Source organism: Narcine bancroftii, chromosome 12, assembly GCF_036971445.1.
Source record: "Narcine bancroftii isolate sNarBan1 chromosome 12, sNarBan1.hap1, whole genome shotgun sequence".
Lineage (NCBI taxonomy): Eukaryota > Metazoa > Chordata > Chondrichthyes > Torpediniformes > Narcinidae > Narcine > Narcine bancroftii.
Genome location: NC_091480.1, coordinates 78,158,991 through 78,184,137, shown reverse-complemented (window position 1 = coordinate 78,184,137; position 25,147 = coordinate 78,158,991). Strand labels below are relative to the sequence as shown.

At 44.9% G+C, this 25,147-nt stretch overlaps 1 protein-coding gene across 6 annotated transcripts in view; it reads right to left on the bottom strand.

The window, feature by feature from the left end:
* Positions 1-25,147, bottom strand: part of LOC138747620 (SRC kinase signaling inhibitor 1-like) — a 227,458-nt gene that overhangs the window by 74,754 nt on the left and 127,557 nt on the right. For all 6 annotated transcript variants that reach the window (XR_011347581.1, XM_069907008.1, XM_069907005.1 and 3 more), the window contains one exon: positions 1,315-1,510. Coding sequence is in view for 5 of the 6 variants with exons in the window: in XM_069907008.1 (XP_069763109.1) it covers positions 1,315-1,510 (196 nt within the window). In the remaining variant the exon portion in view is untranslated. The remainder of the gene's footprint in view (positions 1-1,314; positions 1,511-25,147) is intronic.

Sequence of the window (25,147 nt, the reverse complement as noted above, 5' to 3'; positions counted from 1 at the left end):
CTCACAAGAACTGGCCTTGGTGGCCACCATGTTGTATTTAGCGCTGTATAATTGAGAACAAATGGTAAGACAAGGAAGGAGGATGACCGGTCGGGGAGGAAATGGGTTCCTTGTATGTCCAGAATAGCACTCAGCAGGGGAGGGGCACGCACCCGGAAGCAGCCCCATGAGGTGCCGGAGTGGCGCACCAGTGAGCTCAGGCAGTACTGCACCTCTGGTCCCCACCACGAGTTTTTGGGAACCGACTCCTCCACGAGGATGCTCAACATTGGGGTCTTCAATTAATACCACTGGGTACAGAATTCCTTCCCTCGCCCTCTTGACTCCTCAGTGAGTGAAATCCCAGACTTAGGGGTAGCTCATTACTACAGCACAAAGGAAGCATTGTCCATCTGAAGCATTATGGGAAGAAGGCAGGGAGTTGGGCTGAATGGGAGAATGGATCCGCTCATTATAGAATGGTGGAGTGGACTCAATGGGCTGAATGACCTACTTCTGCTTCTATATTTTATGGCCTTATCTGGATATCTGATGTTGGGCTCCCTTCTCCCAACATCCTGCAGTCTGGTCCCCTCCAATGAACATCATATCAAGCGTCACAATCAGGACTCATCCAACCACCCAGACTTTTCTGCAGAATGTACAAACCTCACTGCTGATATTGGAACTGAAAGCAAACACCAGGTCAACCCCAGAAACTTGAAACCACAGAGTGAATTTTTGGGAGGGTGGGTGAACCATATTACCTGGAGCCGTTCAAAAGATGGCTGGGTGATGTTGCAAAACACCATGAGTTCCTCCTGGAAGCACGGCCAGAGGTTAACTGATCAATGTTTCTCTTCTACACCAATCAGATACTCAGCCAAATAGACACAGGCTTTTCAGCCCATCAAGCTTGTTCTGCATTTGATACATCTTGGCCTCAAATCTATTTAACTGCCTTTGGGTCATGTCTCTCGTCTCACCAGGAGAAATAGTTTATACAAGCAATTTTCCAAATAATTTCATCTTAAAACCTTGATATCATTCGAGTGAATTTGTGCACAATTACTTCAGGACTAACTCTCCAGAGGATTGAAGGCTGCAGTTGAAGACATCTCCTCAGATGGGTGTCTGGTTGTCAGGTAGGAGTGTTGTGAAGCTGAAAACACAATGAATTCCCACTCCCGTGAGGATGAGGAGCATTAGTTAATGTTGCCCACATCATCATCTGTGGGTTTTTGCCTTGTGAAGGAATTTCCCCCCCATCAAAGTTGATTGAGTGGGAGAGCTGGTTCCATGGCTCTTGCACTCTAACAGCAGCCATGGGCTTACCTGGTGAGCGGAGCTTAGCCTGACTCGTGGATCTGGACAAAGGCAGGCTCTGCCGAAAGCGGTTAGACCGGGTGAACCCAATCGGGACTTCAGCCTCTGACATGGTTTCCAATGACTCTGCCGATGCAAATGGGAGTTTGGCAGCTTGGTCTGCCAATCCAGACTGCTGGCTCTGGGAATGTCTGGGACTCCGAGTCTGTGTACAGCAGGCAAAAGGAGAGAGGAGAGAGATTAGACTGAGGAGGCATAATTTCACCAGCCTTTCTGTACTTAACCCAAAACCTCATCCAAATTAAGCAATGGTGACTGGTCACATTTTCGCCTCTTTAGATGGAGGGTGACTCCACACAGAGCATGCATTATGCTTCAGGGACTGTTATGGTCAGGAGGACTTGAACTGAAGGCAAATGGCCAATTCATGAGTGACTGCAAAGATTGTTGTTGAAAGGCTGAGCTACCATGGTGAGTTGGTTAGCGTAGCAGTTAGTGCAACGCTGATATAGTGCAGCAAACTGGGTTTGAATCTGCTGCTGTTTGTCTCTTAAATGCCCGAATTGTTCCAGCCTCCACCACCATTCCTGGCAAGGCATTCCAGCCTCCACAACTCTCTGTGGAAAAAAACGTACCTCTTCAAATAGATGTCCTCTGGTGTTTGCCATTCCTGCCCTGGGAAAAAAGGGTGCTGCTCTCTATGCCTCTCCGAATCTTGTAGACCTCTATTAAGTTTCCTCTCATCCTTCTTCGCTCCAAAGAGAAAAGACCTAGTTTTGCTAATCTTGCCTCATAAGACATACTTTCCAATCCAGGCAACATCCTGGTATATCTCTGCACCCTTGCCCTAGCCTCCACACCTTTCATGTAATGAGGTGACCAGAACTGAACACAATATTATTAGTGTGGTCTCACCAGAGTTTTATAGAGTTGCAACATTACCTCACAACTTCTGAACTCAATCCCTCGACTAATGTAGTCCAGCATTCCATAGGCCTTCTTAAATGTCCTATCAACCTGCGCACCAACTTTGAGAAATCCATGGATTTAGACCCCAAGGTCCCTCTGTTCTTCCACACTGTTAAGTATCCTGCCATTAACTCTGTACTCAGCCTTCAAGTTTGATCTTCCAAAATGCATTACTACACTCCAGGTCGGCACTGCTAGTGTAGTGGTTAGTACATCGCTGTCACAGCACCATCAACTCAGGTTCAAATCCGGCACTGTCTGGAAGGAACTTGTACATTCTCCCCATGTCTGCATAGGTTTCCTCCGGGGGCTCTGGTTTCCTCCCATTCTTTAAAACATACCAGGGTTGTATGTCATTGGGTGTAATTGGGTGGCACAAGCTCATTGGCCAAAAGGGCCTGTTACCGTGCTGTATGTCTACATTTTAAAATATAACACCCATACATTGCTTGCTGCCATAAGGATGCAAGGATTAGAAGAAGTCGGCTATTCAGTCCCTCGTTCTTCTGGGAAATGCTCAAAATCTTTCTTGAAAGGCCATTGACCCAAACCATTAATTCTGCCTTTCTCTCCATCGATGCTCTGATATGCTCAATACTTCATATACAAGAAATACTATGAACACTGTACTCAACCCCCCCATGTTTGGGTCATTCCTGAACCTCAGCACCTTCCCCAGTAGCAGAACCTGAATGGTCACTGACTTCAGAATTTCCCACAATGACTTCATCTTGTGACCATGTCTTCCTGCCTTCCTAATATTGTTTTGACAATCCATGTGACTGCTCCATAACCTCTCACTTCCTCAGTACTCACCCTATCTAGCGAAGTTTCACGACACGTTACAAAGAAGCTGAAAGTGTACAAATTTGGATATGATTGTGTAAGCTCGTTGTTTGTCAGACCACTTGTCCTTGTATTGGCTTCAGAAATGTAGGATCTATTGCATCAAAGGCATTCAACCAATGAAGCTGAACTTTAGATTTGTATATGGCCTTAATGCATAGGAAGACCCACAGAGCAAAATGGTGATACAAAGAAGCATATCAACTAATTTACATAGAGCATGCAGCAACGGTGAACCCATTGGTAATCATTTTTTACTATATAATATATTAGAATTGCCGGCAAATGTCAGCATTTACTACCCACGCTTACAGCCCTTCAGAAGGTGGTGGTGAGCTGCCTCTTGAACTGTTTCAGACCTTCAAACAACAGTTCTCTCAGAATGCTGGCATTTTAGTCTCATATCCTTCCTAATTATTAAATCATTCAGATCTGGAATGCCTAGGTACTCCCCGGCATTTGTCCGTGTTCTGTTCTGGATGACCAGTCATATCTCGAAATGGATATATGTCGGAATTGCGTACTTACCTTGTCAGTCAATGCCCCAGGGTTTACTGGTCGTATCTCAAAATGGATGCATGCCGGAATTGCGTACTTACCTTGTTAGTCAGCACCCTGGGGTTTATAGGCTGGGCTCGGCCATCTTGGTTCCTGTGCTCATGTCTGAGTTTTCAGTAAGCACCTGCGTGGTAGGTTCGCATATTGGACTTCGATTGGCGCATGTGCGAGAGTTAAGTGCCCTAACGATATTAAATTCACGCCCTTAACTCTCACGCATGCACCAACCGAAGTCAAATATGCAAATCCACTCCAAACGTGCCAACTGAAGACTGACGCATGCACATGGGAATCAAGGTGGCCATACCCAGCCTACAGACCCCGGGACACCAACTAACAAGGTAAGTACGCCCATTTTGGCTCTTATATGTCCTGTATCCCTATTATAGTTTGTCAAATACAACATAAACCACGTAAATGTTATATTTTTTAAAAGAATTTTGGTCCTATGTGCAGTTGGACATAAGTTGCATAGGTCGCAAGTCAAGGAGTATCTATAGGTTTAAAAGCTGCAATGCTTTGTGTGCTTGTGGCTTGGGTATAGAACAGTCAGGGTGATGTATAGTCTTTCCACATGCACACATCCAAAATCTGTGAGCAGCTTACCAATTACACAGGACAGCAAAGATTGTGCTTTCTTAACACTTTTGGGTATATTTTATTGATTTTGGACTGCTGATCACGGAAAACATTTCAGAAGGTTCCTTTTTTAAATATTTTTTCTGATTTACTCATGTCCACAAGGTAAGCTGTTTTGGTCATTGAAAGTTCAGTTTCTGCATTCGCACTTGGACATCTTCCCTGCTGATTTTGGTGCAGTTAGTGACGAACATGGTGAAAGTTTTCACCAGGGCATTGTGACCATGGGAAAGCGATATCAGGGCAACTGGAATCCATCAATACTGGCCGACTATTGTTGGACACTAAAATGAGAGACATCAGATGCTGAGTACATAGGAAAATCAGCGGAAAGACATTTTTTAGGTCAGTTGAATGAACGCAATGTATCAACATCATTATGTGATTCAATAAAAGTTAATTTAATGTTTCTCCAACTTCCAACGTGATACAGGAAATCTGAAATTATCTTTGTGTTCAGTTTGAAGTTGTCTATCTTAATCCTGGTTTTTTTTCAGGAAGCAAACTTTTTGGAAAAAAATTGTTGTCTAGTAAATAATTTATGTTCCAATTAAATATTGTATATTTTGGATGCAATTTTTTTTGACATTTTAAACCATGCTGGGATGTAGTTTCTGGCTGAAAGGCCTCCGTGCATCCTGCATGCTCTGTCTGTATAAATTTGACATAACTCAGCCTCCATTGAACATGAGGATGACAGTTTCTTCATAATTTGTTAACTACTTAAAGCAGAGACATACATGCACAACTAACCTGCTTGTCACTACGGATCACAAACTTGCACCCCTCTCTTTGTGCATTCGCCAAATACCCTCTTTCTACCACACCATCACTCTCTCCACTTTACATCAAGTACTGTCTCATCACTGATGTCACATAAAAACAGGCCACTCGGTGCACCAAGTGCTAGCCATCATGCACCAGTTTACAGTAATCACATTTTTCATTAATATTTTTAAAATACATTTTAAAATACAGTAACAGGCCCTTAAGGTCCACGAATCCTCATACATTTTTTGAAGGGTGGGAAAGAAACCGGAGCACCCAGGGGAAACCCATGCAAACACAGGGAGAACTTGCAAACTCCTTACAGACAGCGCCAGATTCGAACCCAGGTCGCTGATGCCGTAATAGTGTTGTGTTAACCAACTCGGTAACCATGCTGCAACATTTTCCATTCCCATCAACTTGCTCCAATACTCACCTGCATAGCCAAGGAAACTTACATTGATGACCCATCTCTTGTACTCAAATGCTGTGGATAATGAAGATGAGCATGCCACACACCTTCTTTGCCATCCCATCCACCTGTGCCTCTCTCAGGGAACCAGACACTTGCACCCCTTGGTCTCTATGCTCAGGGCCCTGCCATTCACCAAATGACCTGGCTTAATTTCCCAATCACTTTGCACTTGGCCAAGTTGAATGCCATCAGCTATTCCTTTGCCCACGTTCACAGTCAATCAACACCCCGCGTGGCCTTGAACAACCTTCTTCACTGTCCATTCTAACACCAATTTTAATGTTATCTGCAAACTTATTAATCATGTCACCCACATTCTATTGAATAGTACAGCTGAATCCTCATCAATAATAGGCAGATGTGAAAGATCGGTACCCAACGTGCTCTTGATACCAATGTGCAACTGCATTCATTCAGTCAGTTACATTTGATGTCTGGTCTCTTGACAAATAGCAGAGCAAGATTCCACAATGAAGTGCAAATTAGGGGCAGCAATGCTACCCCACTCTTCATTCTACCCTTTCACTTCCTTTCTTATCAAAATATTCAAAGGCTTTGCTTTCACTTCCTTTTCAGGAAGAGAATTCCAAATTCTCACAACCCTCAGAGAAAAAGTAACTTCACTTTTGGCTTAATTAGCCAACCTCTTTAATTTTAAACAGTGAACTTAGCTGCAGATTTTTCCACAAGAGGAAACATTCCCTCCACATTATTCCATCCAGACTCCGAGGATCATTCACAGCTTGTTTCCATCAAGGCCCTTCTCCTTCACTCCAATGGATACAAGTCTGCATTTTCCAAGTTTTCCGCAAGAGACAACCCACATCTTCCAGGTATTTGGCCAATGAACCTTCTCTGAACTGCTTCCCACTTATTAACTTCAACTGTCCATAGCCCTCCAGATGTGGCCCCATCAGTTCCTGGCTTGAATGAAGCATAACTGCCAATATTTTTATATTTAATCCCCTAGCAATGACAATAACACTCCTCTTTCCCAATTGCTTGCTGTACCTGCATACGAGCCTTTGATGGATCGTGCACTTGAACTCCCAGATCTTTCCATCACCAGCTCAGCATTCTCTCACCACCGAGTGACTATGCTACTTTCTTTTATATTTCCTGACAAGTACAATCTGTTTTTTTTTAATGTTGGCAATTCTTCTTTGGAGAGACCCTGAGGACCATGTACAGTTTGTTTCCAGAAAATTCATCTAAGTCAATAAATGGAGCCAGAGTTTAATGTCTCCTGTGAAGGACAGCACCACTGACAAAGTAGCATTTCTTCAGCACTGCACTGAATACACTGGACAACTATTTTTGTTCTCAAAAGGTTTTCTTCCTGAGAAAAAAAATTGGGGATTATGACAGATGACTTCAAGCTGAACACAAAGATATTTTCAGATTTGCTGTATCACAGAGGAAGTTGGAGAAACATTAAATTAACTTTTATGAAATTTACTTTCCAAGTACCTCTGAGCCAAGCTTTCAGGTTGACTGAACATGTTGCCCAACAAATGTGAGGAACCCAGGGTTTGTCTTGGTCACCAATTTTACAACTGACATAGAGCTCATAGGTTTTCTTAATCTTTTTATTGGTTTAAACATATGCAAAATACATAGGTACATATGGTAATAATAATAAAGTAAATTAATATCAAGTCACAAGTATCAAATAACAATGAAATGGTACAATATGAACCCATGTTATTAAATGGAAAAAAGGAAAAGAAACATATTCCTAAACTAAGAATCAAACCCCACCGTATGAGGGTTGCTGGCCAAGTTAAAGAGAGTTCACTACTACCAATAATAGCTATGGGAGTCATTTTTTTTAAAAAAAAGCAAATAATCGATCTACAAATATTTTCTTGAGTACAGTTTTTTTGCATTACCGATAAGTAGAAAGTGTGCCTGGACCAAAGGAAAAAGAATCTTAGGGTTGTACCTGATGTCTGACAATAAATCTGAACTTTGAATGCTACCAACTCAATTTTAGTGCACGTATTCATTTGCATGATCCATCAGTTGATAGGCTGGTACTTGTCATTGTGAACAATCCCAGAATGTCTACTGAAAAGAGGCGAAACAACTGCATCAAAACTCGGCTCCATCTCCAGTCTGTCAGAAGTACTCAGTCACCAGTTCACAACACCAGCTTGTAGCACAGTGGCATTGTCCCCGAGTCAGCTCCTTCGGTATTCCCCAGACCAGGACAAGGTTTTCCTCCAACTATTCATCCACTTCTTTCGTCAAAGTTACCATCGCTTTCTGCTGGGAAGTACATTTAAGAGTTAAAAATCCTCATGGATGGATGGGATCGTGGAGTGTAGGATTATTGTGAGTGCATGGTGATCAGACTTGACCTCTTGCTCAAGTTCAGTCGCTGATTGGCAGGTGCACTGGGAAACAGTGCAGATTTTGGTTGTGCAGGCTAACCGGGAATCGCAAAAGCACTGCCATTCTCTCCTATCATTCTGGAACTAAAATTCACAGGAAATATGATAAAAGCAGTGACAGGATCAATCATAACAGTCAAACTTTCTTTTTAGAGATACAGCACAAATTTTAACATAGCAGGCAAATCAGATTCATTCCCAGCAGTTTCTGCCACTGCAGGAGCTGTTCAGTTCTCAGCCTATGGATGGGAATCCAGCTCAAAGTCACTCTGTGCTGTCAATCACCTTGTGACTCCACAGGAACCAGTGGGTGCACTATACATGCATGCCACCTCCCACACACCTCAGACTCTTTTGGTAAGCATTGAAAATCTTTTTGCTTCTCCCAAATTGCTCACATATATTTCAAGCACTTCTCATTCAAGTTCTCTCTCACACCTTCCCTACATGTACATTCCTGGACCTCACACATAATTCAGCACCATCCCTTCCCACTCTGTCGGGACACGTAGGTCTTGCACACACAGCCCCAGAACATCTTGGCACATCGTACGAACACACCCCACATTTAACCCACACAGATCCCCTTCCTCCATCCTGACAAATACAGACACTCACACCACACTCACACTGACTCTTTCATCCCTTGCCGCCACTGACCTCCCTTCCCTCCCCCTCGCTGACCCTTCCTTCCCTCGCCCCTCCCCTCCCTGACCTTCACCCACCCCACAGAGATCAGATTCTCTGAGAGCCTCCACCTTACAGACATGTGTGGTGTTAACATACACTGGTGGACAGAGAGAACTCTCTAGCAGTCAAGGTCAACAGTTTAAATGCAATAATGTTGGAGTGATTTAGGAACAGGAGAGATCTCACTTTCTGCAACCCTTTGCAGATCATCCAACCTGCAGCAAGCATGCAGAATTTCATCTGTAAATTTGTATAAACTTTCATTTTAAGGATGCAATGTGTGCCTTGCTTCAAGGGAAAGGCAGAGACCTCAGTGTTTTGTTGCACCAGTGATGGACACCTTTGCTCATCTGAGACAATCTCAGCTCTTTGAATAAAACTTTTGTGTTTGAGCATTCCGTGAATAATCACTCAACTCGTCCTCTGAAGATCTCATAAAACAGGCTTTGTTTGAAGCTGCAACAAATCTGTGGGAATCTCAACAATGTTAAGGCTGCAACAGCTGAACTGACAGCTGGAAGGCACATGAAGTCTACCTCAGCAGAGGCCATCGTCAGACAGAATCTCTCAAATGTGGATATTGCAAACAAAAGCTTTCGGAAACAAACTGTTTTATTCCCATATCCATTCCTCCTTGATTGAGCATGGGGGTTACAATTTTTCAGCTGCGTTTCTGTGCTGTGAACAGCCCACTGCGATAAAAGGCACATTCTTTGGATTGGTTAATGTGTGGAAATGCTTCTCGCACCTGCAGAAATAAGTGGACACGTCACTGACAGAAGTCTGTGAGGAACATTTGTCGGGTTGGAGTAGAGAAGGATGCGGGGGGGTGGGGGGGGGGGGGGGCCTCATAGAGGCATTTTGAATGCTGAAAGGCCTGGACAGAGTAGATGTGACAAGGATATTTCCCATGGTAGGGGATTCTCAGATAAGCGGGCATAATTTTAGAAAAAAAGGGTGTCAATTTAAAACAGAGATGTGTAAAAGACTATGAAGAACTGCCAGTTTCACACATCCCAAGTGGATCATTGAGATGTGCCATAGTCTGGGTAAGAGAGATGTGTCCCATGCCAAGGTTGGACAATTGCTTCCCTAACCTTTCCATGTGGACTCTCGTCTCTTCAGTCTCACTACTGGAAAATAAAAGCCTTCGGTGGAACTCTCACCTAAATTTGCAATTCTTTTAGACATATCTCAAAAGACACTAAGTAGGATGCATATAAACACCCGCCCATTGTCACTTTAATAACAATATTCTTCTCATTCTGAATTCCATGACCAGATTAAATCTGATTGGTGCTGTCAGTTGAAGCAAGAGCATTCACCTTGGGATGTCCCTCAATAGTGCACTAAACTCCATTTAACTGGCAGGAAATGAAGGCACATTGTAAAGGGAAAACAATGTGCCTTCTGCAAAATAGTAGGGAAAATGCAGAGAGATGAACAGAAATAAAATGTTTACCACCTCCCTCCCCCAACCACCAAAATAAAAAAAAATTGATGCAGCGTGTCATGGATCAAAGTTGGAGTATTTCCCTTTGCAGGGTCAAATCTGCAGCACCTTTTCAAAACTCCCTGGGGTGCACCAGGCAGCTCCACTGGGTCCCAGATCAATGAAATTAACCAAAAATATGCAATTTCAACTTGGCACTTTAAGGCTTTCTCCACAGATGTGTGGGGCTGAGATTAGCGAGGGACTGTGAAGTCAAGAGAATGAGTTCAGAGAGTCAAAGCCTGGAGAACGAGAGCAGTTAAACCCTTGGCAATGACGCATTACTCGAATGCAGCTGTTTGGCAGGCAGTTAACAGCGACACTCGGCAATATATTACAGCTCTCGTGTCTACCTAGTTTCCAGGTTTTTACGAGCCCCAAGATTAAATAAGAAAAAAGATTTAAAGCAACCCCATATTACTGAAGTCACTAACTCAAAGGTACATGTCTTTAAATTAGTACATCAGAGGAGATGGTGGGACATACAACTAAATGATTGTCTCAGAAGTAGGCATGGGGCGGGGGGGGGGGGGGGGGTGGGGGGGTTGTGAAGAGAAACAGAAAGAGGGAGAGGGAGGGATTTAGGACCATAGTTCAGGACCACAAGGTACAACAACTCAGAATAACAATGGAAAAGGTGTAGGAGCAAAGAATACATTATTGCAGAGCCAAAGCATTGCTGACAATTGATAAGGCAGTCTGAGCTGAGTGCTGCAGCAGATGGTTCACCAACGCTCAGCACCGTAGACAAACATTTCCCAACGGCCAACAGCTCAGAGGGAGCAGCGTAGCTGAAGCAAACAAATAAACAAACTGGTGCACCAACGGGGAGGCGATACACTAAAGGAGCAAGACTACCCCCAACTCTCTCGCAACACCAAGGTGAAAGTGACATATGGGTTAGAATGACTGGATAAACTAAAGAGAACTGTGGGGGAGGAGAGGCAGGGAAAAGGAGGTGGGGAAAGGGGTGAGGAGAATGGTAAGGAGGAGAGAGATGGGGAGGAGGGTGGAAAGGCAGGAAGGGTGGTAGGAGAGATGGGGATGGGGACATGAGGAGAGATAGGGAAAGAAGGGAGGAGTGGTGAGACGGGGAAAGGGGAGTGGAGAGGTGAGGGAAAGAGGGGAGGAGAGGTGGATAAGGGAGAGTGGAGAGACGGGAAATGAGAGTGGGAAGGTGACGGAAGGAGGGGAGGAGAGATGAGGGAAGGGGAGGAGAGGCGGGGAAGGGGGTTGGAGAGACGGGGAAGGGAGGTAGGAGAGGTCAGGGAAGAGAAGGAGAGGCAAGAAGGGGGGAGGTGAGGGAAGGGGGAGTGGAGAGGTGGGGAAGGAGGGGTGGAGAGGTGAGGGAAGGGGGAGTGGAGTGGTAGGGAAGGTGGGGAGGAGAGGTGAGGGAAGGGAGAGTGGAGAGACGGGGAAGAGGGGTGGAGAGGCCAGGGAAGGGAAGGAGAGGCAGGAAAGGGGAGGTGCGGAAAGGGGGAGTGGAGAGGTGGGGAAGGAGGGGTGGAGAGGTGGGAGGAGAGGTGAGGGAAGGGGGAATGGAGAGGTGGGGAGGAGAGGTGAGTGAAGGGGGAGTGGAGAGGTGGGGAGGAGAGGAGAGGGAAGGGGGAAGTGGAGAGGCAGGGAAGGAGACGTGAAGAGGCGGGGAAGGTGGGGAGGAGAGGTTAGGGAAGGGGGAGGAGAGGTGGGGAAGGTGGGTGTGGTGATATGGTTATACTGTACTGTGTACGAGTGGTTGGCCTGGTCACTGATGACTCACTCCCTAGTGACTCCTCCCCTTGTGACTTGGCCATAAAGGTCGACTCCCTTTCCCTGTCCTCCATTCGAGCTATGGAGTCGGGCCAGCTACAATCTAATGTGTATTAAAGCCTATTGTTCACCTCACTCAATTTTTGGTGTTAGTGATAGAGCGCATCAATGAGGAGGAGAGATAAGGGAAGGGGGAGGAGAGGTGGAGAATGGGGAGTGGAGAAGTGAGGTAAGGGGGTGGAGGGGTGAGGGAAGGGGGGAGGAGGGGTGAGGGAAGGGGAGGAAGGGTGAGGGAAGGGGGAGGAGGGGTGAGGGAAGGGGGAGGAGGGGTGAGGGAAGGGGGAGGAGGGGTGAGGGAAGGGGGAGTGAAGAGGGAAGGGAAGGAGAGGTGAGGAAGGCAGGTAAGGGGGAGTGGTGAGGTGAGGTAAGGGGAGTGGTGAGGGAAGGGGAGAGGTGAGGTAAGGGGGAGTGGAGAGGTGAGGGAAGGGGAGGAGAGGTGAGGGAAGGAGAGGAGAGGTGAGGGAAGGGGTGAGATGTAGGTAAGGGGGAGTGGAGAGGTGAGGGAAGGGGGTGAAATGCAGGGAAGGGAAGCAGAGAGGTGAGGGAAGGGGGAGGGGAAGGGAGAAGGAGGTAAGATAACACAATTACTTTTTAAAGCATCAGGAAGCACAAATGAGGGAGACCACATGAGAAGGTTGGCACTATTTGTCCAGTCCTTAGGGTCAGGGTTAGGTTTCCCCTACAGGTAAGCTGGAATGCTGTCCACCCCAATGGCCTTTGGCATTCAGAACCTTATTCTGTTCCTCAGCCTGAGGGCCAAATTGGTTTGCCTTTTTGTGGAGATCCAGTAGTCATGGAGACATGGAGTAAAACAGATTGAAAACAGGCTCTTCAGATCACTGTCTGTGAATCATCCAGCACTCATTTATAGTAAAGCCACTTTATTCTCTCCACTTTCCCATCAGCTCCCCACAAACATTACCACTCACCTACACACTAAGGGGCAATTAACCGACCAACAAGGAAGGAAACCGGAACACCCGGAGGAAATTCACGTGGTCACAGACAGAACGCATAAATTCCTCAAGGTCTGGATTGAACCCAGGTACCTCGAGCCAAGGTGTCCATGCTGTGAATTGTGTCATGTATGATCTTCCTTCTGCAAATTAATTTCTTCTTTGGCCAAATCTGCCAGCAATCATCAGCACAGGGTCTAAAACCCAGGCCAAGTCCACCTTGGCCAAATGTCCATGTTTCCTTGCCCACTTCATTCACTTTTGGGGGGCGGTTTCAGAGAACATGGGGAACGAGGAAGCTCAGAAACTGCCTTGGAGCAGCTTGATAATGCCCCTGGGCAAGGACGCTGATAATTGCCACCTAATTGCTTCTGCAGCCAAGGCCAGAGATGGGGTTCAACAGGAGCTCCTTATAAGATCAATGACTCAGATGAGTTTCTATTTCTGTAAAGTGGATAAATTAATTGCTTTGGTCCAGCCTCATTAATCTTAGCAATGGGGCAAGATACAATCCCTTGACAGCAAATCAAGACAATCATTAAATTTTAATGTTTTTCTTTCAATCTGTGAATAGATGCTTATCTCTTAGCATCTGTTCAAGCCAGATCCTATCCAGTAAAGCCACATCCTCAGATTGAGTTCTTTGACAAACATCTTTCTCTCCTCCCTTTTTTCACCTGAAGACACCAAAGTTGCTGGCCAATAATTCTCACAAGCCTAGACAAACTGATTTAGATATCAAATTTACAGGTGCTCCAACTTACGATTTTCTGAAGTTACGATGGTTTGAATCTGTACTTTCAATTTCAAATTCCAATCTCTTCCCGTGCACGTGATGTGCGGTACACTACTCTCTCGCGATGCTGGACAAAGGCAGCGTCACACAAGAGTATCATACGGCATATTTTCTCGTGCTGCTGACTCAACTACTGTGTACGTTACATTTTTCCAGTATGAAGGCATTCAAAATTTAATTATAAAAAATGGTAGGTGCGGTATTCTTTTTAAACTTACGATGGGTTTTCCAGAATACTGCCCCATTGTAAATTGAGGAGCACCTGTATTGTCAGAGTACATACATGACATCACATACAACCATGAGATTCTTTTTCCCTCCAGGCAAGGCTGAATTATCACTTATTGAAAGATCAAAAAACTGTACTCAATGTTCACATGAAAACAAATAAAGAAATGTGAACAAATGACTGTGCAACACAGAGAGAAAACAGAAAACAAACAATAAAGTGCAAAAGAGTCCTTCAGTGAGTCCCTGATTGAGTTTGTTGTTGTGGAGGGGCAGCAGCTGTTCCTGAACCTGGTGGGTGCGAGTCCTGTGGCACCGATAGCTCTTTCCTGATTGCAGCAGAGAGAACAGAGCGTGTGCTGGGTGGTGTGGGTCTTTGATGATTGCTGCTCCTCTCCGTCGACAGCGTTCTCTGTGGATGTTCTTGATGGTGGGGAGGGTTTTGTATGTGATGTCCTGGAGTGTGTCCACTACTTTATGCAGCCCTTACTCAGGTCCCCATATCAAACCAAACTGATGGTATGTCATACCAAACCTTCGCAAACTCGTGAGGAAGTAGAGGTGCTGACATACTTTCTTCATGATCCCATTAGTGTGCTGGGTCCAGAAAAGATCCACCGAGATAGTGACTCCTAAGAACTTAAATTTGCTCACCCTCTCCACCTCTGATTCCCCAATGATCACTGGATCGTACATCTCTGGTTTTCCCTTCCTGAAGTCAACAATCTGCACGTTGGATTTGGTGACATTGAGTGCGAGGTTGTTGGTGGTGCATCATTTGGCCAAGTTTTCAATCTCTCTCCTGTGTGCTGACTCATCGCCCCTTTTTATACAACCCACTATCGTGGCATCGTCAGCAAATTTGTAGATGGTGTTGTTGTCTTACTAAGCCACACAGTCGTAGGTGTAAAGTGAGTAGAGCAGGGACAGTCCTGTGGTGCTCCAGTACTGATGGAGATTGTGGAGGAGATGTTCTTATCAATCCTCACTGATCGTGGTGTGGAGGTGAGGAAATCAAGAATCCATTACACAGTGGGGTGTTGCATCCCAGGTCTTGGAGTTTGCTGATCAGTTTTGAGGGGCTGATGATGTTAAATCCACATGGCCAAATTTCTTAAGTCTATCCAGAACATAGGACATCAAAACCTCAGATGCAAGTACCAGTATATACAAGTGTCTCCATGCACAAGTGCACATGAGCATCTGTTAACCGGTTCCCAGATTGTATCGTGGTGCACGTCCATTGTAGAGAAACTTTCAAGTAGATATTACACAGAGAGTAAAAACACGGAAATGCTGGAGGAACTCAGCAGGTCTTGTTGCGCCCATAGGACAACGTCCCTCCTATGGACAGTGCGAGACTTGCCGAGTTCTACAGACTTGTGCTAACCACTACACCAACCATGCCAGTTAGGGGGGGGGGATCCTGCAGATTCAATGAATTAGAATTTCCTGAATGCAATTTACAAAGTGCCACATAAAAGTTGATGCACAAGAAGAGTGGAAGAGTCTTACTGTGGATTGAAGATTGTTCACACCAATAGACTAAAAACACAGGAATGCTAGAGGAACTCAGCAGGTCTTGTAGTGTCCATAGGAAGTAAAGATATATAACTAACATTTTGGACCTGAGCGCTTCTTCAAGGTATTAGTAAAAAGCAGACAGGCACCTGAATTAAAAGGCTGGGGATGGCAGAAAGAGCAAGGGGTGGAGCACAGATTAACAGGCAAAAGGTGATAATCGGATGTGGATAGGAGAGGAAAGGTGAGAATTAATCAGGGGAGAGGTGGCTCTATGAATCCAGAGCTGTAGGAAAGGAAACAGAGGGAAGAGAGGGAGAGAGACAGAGCCAGCGGCAAGGAGAAATAGGGAAAGATGTCGGGGGGGGGGGGTGGGGGGCTAATGGAAACCGGAGAGTTGAGTTGATGTCAATGGCATCCAGTTGGAGAGTGCTCAGATGGAATAATGAGGTGTTGTTCCTCCACTTTGCAGGTGGCATGTGTCTGGCAATGCATGAGGCTATGGACAGATATGTGGGCATAAATATGGGGCGAGCATAGCTGAGGTGGTCAACGAAGCAATCTCCCAGTCTGCGTCCAGCCTCTCCGATGTCGAGGAGACCACAACCGATGCAGTAGATGACCTGTGAAGATTTGCAAGTGAAGCGTTCCTTCATCTGGAGGAACCATTTGGAGCCCCGAAGGGTGGTGAGGGAGGAGGAGTGAGGGCAAGTGTAGCACCTCCTGTGGTCACAGGGGTAAGTGGAAGAGTGAACAAGAGAGTCATAGACAAGAAGGTGGAGAGGGGATGATATGGGAAGATGTGCCTAGTGGTGGGAACATCATGGTAGGTGGAGGAAATGGCAGATAATATATTGGATGCGGAAGCTAGTGGAATGATAGGCGAGGGCAAGGGGAATCCTGTCCTTGTTGGGCGTAGGGGCCAAAAGACTGATAGAGTAAAAGGATCTTTGTCAGGCTGGAACATCAGTTCTTAGCCTCAATTATTTATCCACCTCACTTGGAGTACAGTGCAGAGTTTTGGGAAAAGACATACTGACATTGGAGATGGTTCAGATAAGATTTACTAGAATGATACCAGGAATGAAAGATTTAGCATATGATGAAGGATTGTTGACTCTTGAACAGTACTCATTGATGTAAAGAACGATGAGGGGGACCTCATGGTATCATTTCAAAAGGTATGGATTGGTTAGATGTGGCAAGGATGTTTCCCATAGTAAGGGATTCTTGGACAAGAGGGCATAACTTCATGATAAAACAGAGACATGGAAAAATTTATTTAGTCAGAGGATCATGAGCTTGTGGAACTTATTGCCATAGGCAGCTGTGGAAATGAAGTCGTTGGATGTATTTAAGACAGGGATTGACAGGCATTTGACTAGTCAGGGTATCTAGGGTTACGGGGAGAAAGCTGGGGAGTGTGGCTGAGTAGGTGGATGGATCAGCTCATAATTAAAATGGCGGTGCAGACTCAATGGGCCAAAGAGCCTACTTCTGCTCCTCTATCTTGTGTTTTAATGTCTATGTTAGTGACTTAAGAGGACAGAGTTTAAGGTTCTGTAGCAGGATGTTGATAGGCTGAAAAATCAGCAAGTGGTGCTTAATGTGGGCAAGTACAAGGTTGACACTTCACCCTTTAGATTATGATCTTAAACAGTGGTTCTCAACCTTTTTCTTTCCACTCACATACCACTTTAAGTAATCCCTGTGCCATAAGTGCTCTGTGATTAAAGGGATTACTTAAGGTGGTATGTGGGTGGAAAGAAAAAGTTTGAAACCACTGTTTTAATCGTCCCTAATTGACTCATTATGTGTACGGTTTCATAACCCCAAAGGAAATGGGCCAATGACAATTTTTCTCAAGCAAAATATTTCAGTAACAATTGGGTCCAGAGCAGTGGTTCTCAACCTTTTTTTCCCCATTCACATACCATTTTAAGTAATCCCTTATTAATCACAGAGCACTGATGGCATCTTTGGCTTGGCTTGGCTTCGTGGACGAAGATTTATGGAGGGGTAATGTCCACGTCAGCTGCAGGCTCGTTTGTGGCTGACAAGTCCGATGCGGGACAGGCAGACACGGTTGCAGCGGTTGCAAGGGAAAATTGGTGGGTTGGGGTTGGGTGTTGGGTTTTTCCTCCTTTGTCTTTTGACAGTGAGGTGGGTTCTGCGGTCTTATTCATAGGAGGTTGCTGCCCGCCGAACTGTGAGACGCCAAGATGCACGGTTGGAGGCGAATATCAACCCACTGGCGGTGGTCGCCATCTTCTTTCCACCTTTATACTCACTTTTCTTGAATTTTTATTTTTGTGCCTTTGTGTTTTCCTTTGTTTTTTCCGACTTTTCTGGAGAGGGCTGGAGTTCACCGTCCGGCCACTACTCCATCACATGACTCCCCCCCACTGGCGGTGGTCAATGTGGCAGGCACCAAGAGATTTCTTTAGGCAGTCCTTGTACCTCTTCTTTGGTGCACCTCTGTCTCGGTGGCCAGTGGAGAGCTCGCCATATAACACGATCTTGGGAAGGTGATGGTCCTCCATTCTGGACACGTGACCTACCCAGCGCAGTTGGATCTTCAGCAGCGTGGATTCGATGCTGTCAGCCTCTGCCATCTCGAGTACTTCGATATTGGAGATGAAGTCGCTCCAATGAATGTTGAGGATGGAGCGGAGATAACGCTGGTGGAAGCGTTCTAGGAGCCTTAGGTGATGCCGGTAAAGAACACATGATTTGGAGCCGAACAGGAGTGTGGGTATGACAACGGCTCTGTATACGCTAATCTTTGTGATGTTTTTCAGTTGGTTGTTTTTCCAGACTCTTTTGTGTAGTCTTCCAAAGGCGCTATTTGCATTGGCGAGTCTGTTGTCTATCTCGTTGTTGATCCTTGCATCCGATGAAATGGTGCAGCCGAGATAGGTAAACTGGTTGACCGTTTTGAGTTTTGTGTGCCCGATGGAGATGTGGGGGGGCTGGTAGTCATGGTGGGGAGCTGGCTGATGGAGGACCTCAGTTTTCTTCAGGCTGACTTCCAGGCCAAACATTTTGGCAGTTTCCGCAAAACAGGACGTCAAGCGCTGAAGAGCTGGCTCTGAATGGGCAACTAAAGCAGCATCGTCTGCAAAGAGTAGTTCACGGACACGTTGCTCTTGTGTCTTGGTGTGAGCTTGCAGGCGCCTCAGATCGAAGAGACTGCCATCCGTGCGGTACCGGATGTAAACAGCGTCTTCATTGTTGAGGTCTTTCATGGCTTGTTTCAGCATCATGCTGAAGAAGATTGAAAAGAGGGTTGGTGCGAGAACGCAGCCTTGCTTCACGCCATTGTTAATGGAGAAGGGTTCAGAGAGCTCATTGCTGTGTCTGACTCGACCTTGTTGGATTACTTAAAGTGGTATGTGAGTGGAAAGAAAAAGGTTGAGAAATACTAATATAAATGGAGAGAGATTGCCAATGAGTAGAGTGCTGTGGGATCTGGATACTCTCGTAAATGAACCACAAAATCTTAGGGATTAGTTAGGAAGGCAAATGGTGTGGGGTTTTTTTTTTGCAAGGTATAAAGAAGTTTTGTTTTTACAACTGTGAAGGGTTTTGGGAAGGTTGAACCTAGAGGACTATGTAGAATTTTGGCCTCCTTATCTGAGACAGGGATGGAGTCCTTTTATCTGGAAAAAATACCACGTTCCCTTTGGGATATCTGGAGACAGTCCAGATGAGATTTGCTGAACTACCCCTAGGATGAGAAAGTTATACCATCACGATAATGAATACTGGATTTGTATTCAGCAGAGTTTAGAAGAATGAGGGTTGATATCATTCAAATTCATTAGCTCCTAAGGGAGCAAAACCACGTATTTCCTCTTGTGGGAGAGTCTCAAATGAAGGGACAGAGATACAGTTATTTAGAACAGAGAGCAGCAAACCTCTCAAACTCTCCAACCTGGACAGTCATGCAGATTAGACTACTGAGCATGGTCAAGGAGGTTGCTACATTTTTGAAAGGTCAGTGGATTGAGGGAAATGGGCATCAAGTGCACAACAGAAGTTAAGGATTGGGACATAATCATATTGTTAAAAGCCCAGAGGACCAGCAGCAATAGATATCCACCAAGACAAATGGTTACTTAAACAAAGGTTGCTTTTAATTATCTTTAAACATGAAAACAGGATCACGCTTTAACTTATCACTATTGACTTAACTAAACTAACTTAACCCCCTTCGAATTCTAAGTGCACATGTATGTAATGTGTGTGTAAGTTCAGAAAAGTTATTTAATTCACAGTCCAATCTCACTTCTCACTCCTCCAAGTTCACTGGTTGCAGGCAATTCTTATATTGTGCACAGAATTTAACATTTATAAAGTTCACCAGGCTTTGGTGCTTGAAAGGTAAATGGTTAAAGCTCAGGAAGGTTCTTGTCGGTTTTCAGAGAGAGATTTGTTGTTTGCTGGACACCCACAACTGATTGGTCTGTGACTCCTTCTATTTTTCTGTATGTGGCCCACAACTAAAAATGTTTGGTTACCCCTGTTCTAGACATTGGGAGCCTCCAAGACAGGCAATCATAACCATACTCCAGGGTGAGGGACGAGGGGTGGGAGGGAGGTTAAGATTCTCTCTATGTTGAGCAACAAGGTTCAAAAAAGGGAATACTTACAGAGAACATTCCAAATATCTGCAGTTACGATCCAGGTCTTACAGTATTGTCATTTACGTGGGTTGGGATTAGTTGATTCTGTCAGGATGTGATATAATGGGAGTTTGTTTCTTTTTAAAATATTTTTATTGATTTTTATAAAGAATTTATACAAAATGGGTACAATTCAATAAGATAGTATGGACAGTTACATAAACTAAATAAGATATTCCATATATCACTAACATATTGCAAATCATATATAATTCATATTCTAAATAGTATATACCTTTTGAAGAAAAAAGATTTATAATTCAAAAAAAGGAGGAAAGAAGAAAATACAAGAGGAAAAAAACTCAAAGCCCTTACCTAACTGCATTGCCACATATTATATATGACTGGTATTAAAAGAAAAACAAAGGTTAAAAAAAACTTAATAATATAAGGAATGTGGGAAAGATACAAGTCGGACAATTTAATTACATTGGAGTAAAATTATAAAGTAAGATAGTGAGTCAAAAATGACCACCATAACTTCTGGAATCTTACATCTGAATTATTAACAGAATAATGAATCTTTTCCATGTCCAAACAGGACATGATGTCACGCAACCACTGATCGGTGGGGCTGCATCCTGCCATTGAAGTAAAATCACTCGCCTCACCAAAAGAGAGCAAAATAAATAGCACGACTCTGAACCAGAGATAAAGAAGAATCATTCCCTCCCGTTGTGCCAAAGAGGGCCACCAAAGTATTTGGTGTTAAATTTATATTGAAAATTTATCATGGGAGTTGGTTAACAATGATTAGATACATAAAGGGGTCAGTATAGATTCCATTAAAAACTCTCGTCGTGTAGGACTGCATCTGGGGCACTGTGTGCAGCATCAGTTTCCTAATTTCACCGAGATGTTAATGTATTGCAAGCAGTTCAGAGGTTTACATGGCTAATATCTACCCTGGAAGGGCTGTCTTTTGAGGAAAGGTTGAATAGAGAACCTTGTATCCATTGGAAATGAAGACATTTGATTGAAACATACCATGTTCTGAGGGGACATGACTGGGTGGATGTTTAGAGAATGTTTTCTCTTGTCAGAAACTATAGAACCAGGATTCCCATTTAAGACAGCGGCAAGGCATTTTTATTTCCTCTCGAGGTGGGGTTTGTGTCATTGAGAGCAGTGAAAGCAGAATCCTTGAATGATATTAAGACGGCGGTAGATCGAGTGTTGATATACAATGGGAAGGTTACTACAGGATGAGAATGTGGGCATGAGGTTACAGTAAGAACGTGTTTTGATATTTCCAGATTATGCAGGCCCAAAACGTTGATTGCCTTTCATCCTATGGATGCTCTGTGACCTGCTGAGTTTCTCCAGCACTTTTGTGTATTGTGATCATGTTAAATGGCACAGCAGGCTTGATGGGCTTAATGGCCTGGATCTACTCTTAATTCATTTGTTTGTATGTTCCTATACTGCGTGACAGTCTCATATGGCTCATCCTCGCATTTATTTCTTAAGGTGATGGTTAAAACTACTTCAGCTCACAGGGGGAAACCAATACAATTCATTTGCCAGAAATGAATTGTAATCCAAGGAGTTTGTAATGAAAATCAACAGGGTCTCATTCCCAGTGCAGTGAATTCCTGCTGCTGGGACAGATGGGGATTAAATTATCCTCCTTTACTGGACATTCAGCTCGGAAAATTGTCCAAAAGTAGAAGTTGCACAGAAATTGCTATTTTGTGCACTAGTTTATCAAATGACTCCAGTCCTGATCACACTCCATGTCATAGCAAATAAGCAATGGCATCAAGGGAGACACTTGAGAGAAAATTATTGTCAATGGTAGCACAATAGTTAAAGTACTCCACTAACATGCTGATGTTCATGCTTTGATCAAGGGTCATGAGTTCAAATCCCATCACAGCAGATGTGAAATCTAAATTCAAAGAATTAATTAAATAACCGATTATCAATTCTGGGGACCATGAAATTACCAGATTGATGCAAATGACCCATGTGGTTCACTAAGTTTCTTCAGAGAGGAAAATCTGCCATCACTATCACAACTATCCTCGCCTCTACTCTCATTAATGTGGTTAACTGCCCTCTGAAGTGGCCCAAGATTCCAGATCAGGGGTCAATTTGGGTTGGACAATAATTGTTGACCTTGCCAAAACTTTCCCATTTTGTCCAACAAAAAAAAACCATCCCCAGTGAAGATTATCAGCCACAGGAGGAGATAGAACTCACTCAGGTTCTGTTAGGTTAAGACCCAAAAAAGATGTCAACTGCCGACAAGGAATGGTATTCTGAAGCAACTCGCCTTGCTTAGCTAGGAAACTGCAGATGCTGCGGCTTTGAAGCTGGAGGGCTGGAGGGACTGAGCAGGCAAGGCAGAATCCGTGGAGAGAAATGGACAGTCAACATTTTGGGCTTGGATCCTTTATCAAGTAGGAAGGGTTGAGGGGGAATAACAAGCATAAAAAGGAGGGTGTTGGGAAGAGGATGATTTGCAATAAAGCTTGGAAGATAATTAGTCTCCAGAGATGGAGAAGAGTTGGAAATGGTCCTGGTGAATTTGAGTCCATCCTTTTTATGCAAACCATTTTCACCACCTCAGAATACAAGTTCATAGGAAATAGAAGCAGGCTCTACTTTGTGAGGTGTCTGAGGAGATTCGGGATGTCACCGAAGACTCTCGTAAACTTCTGCAGGTGTACCATGGAGAGCATTCTGGCTGGTTGCATCACTGCCTGATATGGAGGGGCCAACTCTCAGGAAAAGAAAAAAACTCCAGAAGGTTGTTAACTCGGTCTGCAGCATCACAGGCACCAGCCTTCAATCCATCAAGGACATCTACATGGGACGTTGGCTTAAAAAAGCAGCCTCTATCCTCAAAGACCCCCACCACCCAGGCCATGTCCTCTTCAACCTGCTACTATTGGGAAAAAGGTAAAGGAGCCTAAAGACGAGCACTCAGCGGCACAAGGACAGTTTCTTCCCCGCTGCCATCAGATTCCTGAATAATCAATGAACCAAAGACACTGCCTTACTTTTTGTGCACTCTTATTCTATTATTTTTTATAGTAATGTTGTAAGATGGTTATAATATGAATGTTTGCTTTATGACACTGATTCTGAGTAAAACCCCATCAGTTCCTTAAGGTTGCTGCCTTTATTCACTAAGATTATGGTTTGTCCCTCTCTCTCACCCTAATCACTTGACTCCTTTGTTGTCTAAAAGTCCATCAATAAATTTAATGATCAACAAGGTCGGGTCAGATACAGCAATGAGCTCTCTGAACCCTTCTCCATTAACAATGGCGTGAAGCAAGGCTGTGTTTTCGCACCAACCCTCTTTTCAATCTTCTTCAGCATGATACTGAAACAAGCCATGAAAGACCTCAACAATGAAGACGCTGTTTACATCCGGTACCGCACGGATGGCAGTCTCTTCAATCTGAGGCGCCTGCAAGCTCACACCAAGACACAAGAGCAACGTGTCCGTGAACTACTCTTTGCAGACGATGCTGCTTTAGTTGCCCATTCAGAGCCAGCTCTTCAGCGCTTGACGTCCTGTTTTGCGGAAACTGCCAAAATGTTTGGCCTGGAAGTCAGCCTGAAGAAAACTGAGGTCCTCCATCAGCCAGCTCCCCACCATGACTACCAGCCCCCCCACATCTCCATCGGGCACACAAAACTCAAAACGGTCAACCAGTTTACCTATCTCGGCTGCACCATTTCATCAGATGCAAGGATCGACAATGAGATAGACAACAGACTCGCCAAGGCAAATAGCGCTTTTGGAAGACTACACAAAAGAGTCTGGAAAAACAACCAACTGAAAAACATCACAAAGATTAGCGTACACAGAGCCGTTGTCATACCCACACTCCTGTTCGGCTCAGAATCATGGGTCCTCTACCGGCATCACCTACGGCTCCTAGAACGCTTCCACCAGTGTTGTCTCCGCTCCATCCTCAACATTCATTGGAGCGACTTCATCCCTAACATCTAAGTACTCGAGATGGCAGAGGCCGACAGCATCGAATCCACTCTGCTGAAGATCCAACTGCGCTGGGCAGGTCACGTCTCCAGAATGGAGGACCATCGCCTTCCCAAGATTGTGTTCTATGGCGAGCTCTCCACTGGCCACCGTGACAGAGGTGCACCAAAGAAGAGGTACACCAAAGAAGAGGTACAAGGACTGCCTAAAGAAATCTCTTGGTGCCTGCCACAATGACCACCGCCAGTGGGTTGATATCGCCTCAAACCGTGCATCTTGGCGCCTCACAGTTTGGCGGGCAGCAACCTTCTTTGAAGAAGACCGCAGAGCCCACCTCACTGACAAAAGGCAAAGGAGGAAAAACCCAACACCCAACCCCAACCAACCAATTTTCCCCTGCATCCGCTGCAACCGTGTCTGCCTATCCCGCATCGGACTTGTCAGCCACAAACGAGCCTGCAGCTGACGTGGACATTACCCCTCCATAAATCTTCGTCTGCGAAGCCAAGCCAAAGAAGAATATTACATGATATTGCCTTTAGTCTGCTATAAGGCAGATAAAGATTCACCATTTGCATTGCCTTACAGCCAGAGAAAGAGAAGCAAAAGAGAGTCCCCTCAGTCACTGAGTGTCTGTGGATTTGCCTCCACAGCCACTTGAGCCAAACGAGACCCCAGTTTATTCCAAATCATCAGTAATCCGAGCCCAGGTCCAAACCTCTGACGTGACAATGAAGCTTTTAATGCCCAGGGCCCTTCGAGAGCCCTCCTTGCCCTTAGCATCCTCTCAAATCCTGGTTCCGATAGTTGGTTGCCTTGAACCAGTCTCAGCAGCCCACAGCTAGGTGTGAGTCCTTCGACATCATCGACAGTAGTCCGCAGCATATGTGGGTTCCTCGCCAGTAAGTCACCAAAGGCTTGCCGTCTATGAGTGTTCTTCAGCTGCAGAGCCTCTCGCTAGCCCACCACTGTGGTCACCATCTTTGGGGTCATCCCTTCTGCTTCTCCTTCTCAATTGGGAGGGGGTTCCCCATTACTATGGTCCTGCGC